The sequence below is a fragment of the Nelumbo nucifera genome, chromosome 6 (genome assembly GCF_055504915.1).
Source record: "Nelumbo nucifera cultivar China Antique chromosome 6, China Antique-T2T, whole genome shotgun sequence".
NCBI lineage: Eukaryota > Viridiplantae > Streptophyta > Magnoliopsida > Proteales > Nelumbonaceae > Nelumbo > Nelumbo nucifera.
The window spans coordinates 34,544,115-34,551,488 of NC_142654.1; the positions used below are offsets into that span (position 1 = coordinate 34,544,115).

A 7,374-nucleotide genomic window follows, 5' to 3' on the forward strand; every position below is an offset into this window, starting at 1 on the left:
AAGAACCCCTCGAAACCTTATATAACTGTCACGACTCCCTCCGTTCTGCTCTACCCAATTAGTTCTTCACTGTACTACATTAATTGACGGCCTTCTTTTAAGACTTCTCAGTGGCTTGGTTTTCAGACAGTCATCCACTCGAATTTACCAAGTTTTATGAGATTTTGGGTGGTTTTAGTTTCTTGGAATCGTAAGAGATTCCATTTTTGAAAGTACTAACTGCTTTTACTGGTGGGCTTCTTGTTAGGTGTTGTTTTCTTCTGTAACTGCTTTCTAACTTCTGAAAGCTTTGGGTTCTGGGTTCCTTCAGCAGTTTCATATTTTTTCTAAGGGTTGATTGATTGTTTGGGTGGGTGGGAGAAACTTCTGATTATAAGGACGAAGTTGAATCTGGGAAGAATGATTCTGTCGTACAAGGGGTGCATCCTCTGGAAGTTCTACTCTGTTCTTGAGAAGAAGTTCTGCGTCGACAAAATCTATTATTTTTGGATCTTCCAAATCTTCAATAGATACAGCCTGGAGACTTAAGGTTAAGCTTTTGGAAATTTGGTTCTTCTAGCTGCGTCCACTCTTGCTCTTTTTGCTGTTTTCTGAGAGTCAGACTGTTTGTACAATTAGAAAATGGGAGGAACATCGCTGCCGCCTGGCTTTAGGTTCCATCCCACTGATGAGGAGTTAGTGGGGTATTACTTAAAGAGGAAGATAGAGGGACTGGAATTCGAACTTGAAGTAATCCCAGTGATCGATTTGTATAAGTTTGATCCATGGGAATTACCAGGTAATCTTTAAACCTTTTGGGTGCTCAGAAAGTAAATAATTTACCAACTGTTCTTCATTCTTTTCAGCTCTTTTTCATAAACTATGGTAATGGCAACTGAAGATAATGCTAATTTAGTTGTTAAAACTTAGCAAGTGTTACTTGTTCTGTCTCCAGTAGCTAACCTACTGACTGTCTTAATCAAAAAGTATATATAGGACTGGATTCTGCACATCAGTATCCTGCTACAAATGGTAGGAGAGAACAACTTGGTCCTCTGATGGTGATAAACCATATGGATTAGTTTAGTTATTCACCACAAGGATGAAATTTCCCTCATGGCTGAGTAACTCATTCTGAGTCATGCTAAGTTATTCAATCCATAAAACAGAAGCTGACTTTTGATTTGGTAGTAATGATCGACTTCAAAGGTTGATATATTCAACCTTCTGGTTAGCCTAAGAATCACTCCTTAATCAGATAAACAGTCCTGAACAACTCAGTCAGAAGTGGTTCAGGAATAATATCAGTGGGAATCTGAGTTGGGATATATATTTTGTGCCAAAAAGGTTCTACTTGTGGCTTTTCTTCTCTCTGTTAATAAACCAATTGACAATTAGCTCTTTTGTGGGCATGGGCATCTCACCTTTACTTTTAAAAAAATTGTTTCACATATTTTATCCATAATAAATTCCATGAAAACGAAAAGGAAACTACAAACAGAACCTTTTTCCATTAATAATATCTTTTTTGCTTTTGATTCATTCCTGGAGGATAATATAACAAATGATCTACTGTGCTGCAGACAAGTCATTCCTCCCAAAACGGGATATGGAGTGGTTCTTCTTCTGTCCCAGGGATCGGAAGTATCCTAATGGCTCACGTACAAATAGAGTCACTGTGTCTGGATATTGGAAAGCAACTGGCAAAGACCGGAAAGTAGTATGCCAGTCTGCTGTGACAGGTCTCCGGAAGACCCTAGTTTTTTATCGTGGACGGGCCCCTCTGGGAGATAGGACAGATTGGGTGATGCATGAATATCGACTCTCTGATGATCCTTCTCATCAGGGAACATTCAGTTTTCAGGTATACTCAGAACTGTCACACATTGAGACAGTATCAGATACCCAGTTTACAAGTCTTAATTTTGACATATTAATACATACGCTTATTAAATTCTCCAGGGAGGTTTTGCTTTGTGCCGTGTAGTTAAGAAGAATGATCAGGGACTGAAGAATAAGGGAGATCTCCAAGGAGAACCCAGAGGCAAGAAGGTGGGAGAAACTTCTGTCACTGGAAAAATCACTCCCACAAGGTTGTTGAATGGTCTCTTGAGCAACACTAGTTCTTCAAACCCTGTTATGTCCCCTTGTGAAATTCCAACAATGAAAGAGTTCAGTTCAGAAAATTTGAACAAGATCAATCCAATGAACATCTGGATCTCACCTGATCTAATTTTAGACTCCTCAAAGGTACTAGACTTCCACAGGAAACAACTTCGAAGGCCAAATTAACAATATACTTTATATAAATTTTCTTCAACTTGTCCATCTTTTCGTACAGGATTACCAACAGGCACAAGTTGTAGCTGATTTTTTTCCTCACACTGACTTGCAAGGCTCAATATCGCCATGTCACCAGTCTGGTTCTGCAGGAATTTCTCCCACTTCATTGTACTCTAACTTCATAGAGGAAGTTGAGCCAATAGAAGATTTTGGTGGAATTAGCTGTCTGTCGTCATATACTGAGCCCACAAAATACATGGGATTGTATGGAGATGAGGAAATGACATATCAGAGCTTTGAGCAGACAAATTTACTAAGTCCATACCCATTGATCAATGGTGTGACACTATATACAACATTTTCTAATGAGAGTGATTATAAAGATATTTGAAGCTTTTTTTTTCCTTTAAATATTGCAGGTCTAGAAGCTTGGAACCCAGCTCCAATTTGCAGACAAAGCAGCGGAGATGGGTCTTTATGGGATCCAAGTAGTCTATGGTTGCACGAGGACAACTTGGCGATTGTGATTTAAGAGCCTAACCTTAAAAGAGGTTGGCGCCTACTAGTTTATCCTGGTGTCTAGTTACGGGTTTACTACTACAGTAGTTAATAATCTGGAGTTGGATCTCCAAGACATCGCCTTTTAATGATTTTTCTTGGAGCAGAAAATTCCAAGTACCACCCCTTCTAGTATCTAAGCAAATGTCCCCAAGTCTCTATGACAAATGTGAACAGCCTATAGTCTATGTTCCTATGTAATAGTAATCAGACTATCAGAGAACCACTTGAAACTTGAAAGTTGTATTCTCTTTTTCCTTGTCAACATCTTGCCATTGGCAGATTAATTTGACAAGTCATATTTTTCGCAGTGTTGTAATGCAAAGGTCTAACTAAGTAGAAGTTTTTATGCTTAGATATGCTGGTATTTGATTATGGAATTGAAAATAACAGTTGGTCTTGGAGTGGGATCTCTAGGGCAACACCTTTTAATGTTTGTTCTTGGACTTGGAGTAATAGTTTAAAAGAACTTCTTCTTCTAGTAATCTTTAAGCTGCTGTTTGGAAACGATGTAAATGGACTGTAAATCCCGGTTCAGGGTAAATTTGCACTCTGATTCATTTTTGCACTCGATTCCAAATGCAGCCTTAAGTACAAATAAAAATCCCCAATAACAATCACCTTGTAAAGATTGCTATTGGATTTGTTTTCATTGCAAGGTCTACACACCTTGTCATCTCAGTTCTTGTGTAATAATAATAAAATTATCTTGGGTTAGACACTATTGTCTCTATTATTTATTCTTAATTGCATAAGTACATATCCTATTTTTTGTAGAGGCTCTACTAATGCAGGGTCTAGGAGGGACAGATGTACGTAGCCTTACCCTAGACATATACTAGTTGGAGAAAATATAATGTTTTACAAGATTTTTAATGAGTGGGGAAAAAACCTACATCATTGCAATGCCAATTTGAATTTACTTGAGTGAGATAAAGGTAAAATTGGTGTAATGCCAAAAAATAAGACCAACACCAAGCAACTCTTGCACATGGTGTCCAGCCTTGGCCCTTGATTGACTAGTGGCGAAAGGTGAATGGAATATTGGACTGGTGGTGAAAGGTGAATGTTGGTACCACCATATACAAAGTGTTTGATAAGTTTTATGTGAATGCTAAATGCTTAAACTCTTGGCAGCACTCATGATACATCTGATACGGGGTGTATCGTATTATATCTTTAAATGTTGATATATCTATTTATAGGTATTCTCAGGAATTTTTTTATTAAATAATATATATATATATATATATCCCCATAGTACAGGGGAATGTATCCTGACCGTAAATTGATGCCAAATTCATGTGCAGGATGTGGTTTATAGGGGGAGAGGCCTAGTAGTAGAGGGGGCTGGAATTCAGAATTCTGCATTGGGTGTATCTGTACTTCTTCGTATTTTTTTCTTTGTTTAGATTTCCAAGGAAAAGAACACCCGTTCTTCTCACCTACCTCCTTTTTTCTAAAAGAATCTTAATAAAATAATGTTTTAAAAACCGAATTGGAACCAAAACCGCTTTGACCACTGGTTTTTGGGTCAGCAGTTCAACTGTCTGGTCTGAACAGATGATTCGTTATAATTTAGAAATAAAAAAATAATTAAAATAGAATAAGACAAAATCGGTGTCCAGCTGGAATGAGTTGATGGTTCGACCATTCGGGTCAATGGGTCATTGAACAGATCAACAGTTTCTAGCAAAACTAGTTGCCTGAATGATTTTTGGACTAAACAGTCCGATCGATCAACCGGATCAACGATGGTTTGAAAACCACGTAATAAAGGAACTACACTCTTGAACTTTCAAGATTTCCTAATATTAATACCACTTTAGTGTCCTCCCATTTAGGGATGTCAATGGGTTGGGTTCGGCACGTGTTTGCCTCACCCCTGACCCGACCCGGCTTAACCCGATTCTGACCCAACTCTACCCATAGCATTTCAACATGTTTTGAAGACCTAAAATACATTAATTTAAGTTTGGAAATTGTTTTATAGATTCTAAAGTGTTACTTTTTCCATTTAAAAAAAGAGGAAAATCAAAATCAACATTTAATAAATCATAAAATTTAAGATTATAAAGTTAGAAGTTAAAAAATTGTAAGAATACTTATATATATGGAAGGTATTATGACTCGGTGGGGCAGGTTAACCAAAACCCGAACTCGACTTAGGTCAAAGAATCAAAGCCTAACCCAACCCTAAAGCCGAATATACCTGACTCTAACCTGATCTGAATCCAATAAGAATTCATTATATTTTGATACAAATTTGAATATATTGTGAATATCTGATTGATTTGAATTGTAATAAAAAACACTTGATGATATAATATAAGTAATATATATATAGAATATACACAGTATATATAATATAATATTTCATAATTAATAGATAGGATTGGGGTTGTGCCGGATCAGATTGGGCTATATTTAGTTTGATCCGATCCGTCAACAAAATGGATCAACTTTTATGACTTGATCCGATTTATTAGGATCAAAGGTGTACGGAATCCGACCCTTACCGGATCGGATTTAGATTCAAATTAGATCTAATCGTAAAGGTATAAATTGGGACGTGCTGCTTGCCACGACACAATAGATTGCAAGCCATGTTGGGTTTGGGGTTTTAGGTTCATGGGTCAGCGTGGCACGACATGACCAAGTGGGTCGTGCTGCCCATAGCTCAAGTGTCGGCCCGGCCTGACCTGTGGCCCATATATATTATATAATATATATATATATATATTATAATTTTATTTTCAATTTTATTAATTATTTCATTTTATTATTGCATATATAAACAATTGTACACATCAAAATTCACATAAAATAAAATTTTAAGATCTTTTTTAATTTTGCCTATTTTTTAATTTATGTTAAAATTTTCAATTTTTTTTTTAATTTTAAAAAAATATGACTTGGCCCAATTTGTGGCCTAGCCTGCAGACCAGCCCGATCCACGACACCACATAGGTCCGTGCAGGCTCGCATTGTGGGTCATGCCAGGCCAAGCCAGAGGAAAGTACGGTTCAGCCCGTGGATTAACACAGCACACCCGAAATTTGCACAGGCTACACATGGGTCATACCATACCGGCCTAGCACGATGTAATTTACACCTGTATTTTATTTACTACCCTACCCACAAGCGAGACAGGATCTGCTCCTCACAAAAGGGCACCTTATAGGTACATCCACCGTGCATTGAAAATATCTCCCATGAATAATAATTAACAAGTATAGGAGATGTTTCCAATACATGATAGGATGTGCGTGTGAGGAGCAAATCCGATCTCCCCACAAGCGCTCCACCCGTCCCCGTCCATTGGGAACCTCTCTTATGCTTGTCATGAGAAGATGTTACCAAATCATGGAGGGGATGGTTGTAGTGCGCACATGGGGAGTGAAACATTGGTTAACTAGATTCTCTCCCTTTTCTCTAACCATAGTGGCATAACCCTTACAATTCTCCCTAAAATGACTAGAAATTTGCAACCACCAATGTATTCTAATCAACTCAACTCAACCTCTATTCCAACTATTTAGGGGTCGATTCTGGATATCCTGTGTTATGGGCCCAGGCGTAGGATCTCGTCATGGGTCGGTCCACGGGGAGAACCTCTTGCTTCCCCTTGCGCCTTCCTTTGCGTGCAGATCCTATTGTGAAAAACCGAATGGGTGATTTGTCCAAGAGACCACCCGAACTCTCCTCACTCTTCTCTTGACTGAAACTGAATACTTTATTCCCAAATCACAGCTCCTTAAATAGGAGATTACAAGAGGAGACTCCTTACTCCATTTGACTAAGTTAGGACAATCCAACTTTAAATCAAACTCCTACTTCTAACAGACTTCTAACAGAACTCAGTTCTTATCTCTAATAGATAAGTAAGAACAGAACTAGATAAATAAGAACAAAACTCCTACTTCTAGCAGACTTCTAACAGAACTCAGTTCCTATCTCTAATAGATAAGTAGAACAAAACTAGAGAAGTAAGAACAGAACTGGAATAAGTAAACTATTGGCGAACTGGCAAGAAGAGCTGACATGGCAAGATAAGCTGCTGTGTGGGCCCCCCTTACTACTGCTGCCGGCGGCGGTAATTCTTCCCACGAATGCATCCACAACATCTTGCCCATGAGAACTCTGCCCGCATTTACCCACAATACACTACCCTGTGAATTAGGAACATCTCTCCTTGCATAATACTATGTAAAGGTTGTGATGTTCTCCATGTGTGACTGCAATAAACGTGAACAGAGTTTGTGTGGATAGGAGATCCAGACGCGATAGGGTTAACCGGTCAACTAGGGTTAAACACGTAAAAAAGTGGAGTTGTTTGTTTCATTTTATTATATAGCCAGATCTAATTCCAGTCATATTGGAGAAAGCCCATGAGACCTGTATTACAATTTATGGATGTAAACTTGACATATTTATCATGTTCATTTTCTCTGAGATGCATTGACATTTGAGGGCAAGGTTCGCAGTTTCACACTGCTGCAACCCGGGTTTTCGATTTGAAGAAGAATTTCAATTACATCGGGTTCGGGTTAG

General features: G+C 38.2%; 1 protein-coding gene across 1 annotated transcript; it reads left to right on the forward strand.

The window, feature by feature from the left end:
• The first annotated feature begins 401 nt into the window (after positions 1 to 401).
• On the forward strand, positions 402 to 3,289 carry LOC104606457 (NAC domain-containing protein 71-like). The gene is made up of 5 exons (XM_010271675.3): positions 402 to 778; positions 1,563 to 1,843; positions 1,942 to 2,229; positions 2,321 to 2,600; positions 2,682 to 3,289. The coding sequence occupies exons 1-5, from the start codon at positions 622 to 624 to the stop codon at positions 2,792 to 2,794; spliced, it is 1,119 nt and encodes a 372-aa protein (XP_010269977.1). The 5' UTR covers positions 402 to 621; the 3' UTR covers positions 2,795 to 3,289.
• The last annotated feature ends 4,085 nt before the right edge of the window (positions 3,290 to 7,374 follow it).

Coding starts and splice junctions, on each gene's coding strand:
- LOC104606457 (XM_010271675.3), top strand. CDS start 622: ATGGGAGGAACATCGCTGCCGCCTGGCTTTAGGTTCCATCCCACTGAT. Junction 1,844..1,941: donor AGGGAACATTCAGTTTTCAG/GTATACTCAGAA, acceptor TAAATTCTCCAG/GGAGGTTTTGCTTTGTGCCG. Junction 2,230..2,320: donor TAATTTTAGACTCCTCAAAG/GTACTAGACTTC, acceptor CTTTTCGTACAG/GATTACCAACAGGCACAAGT.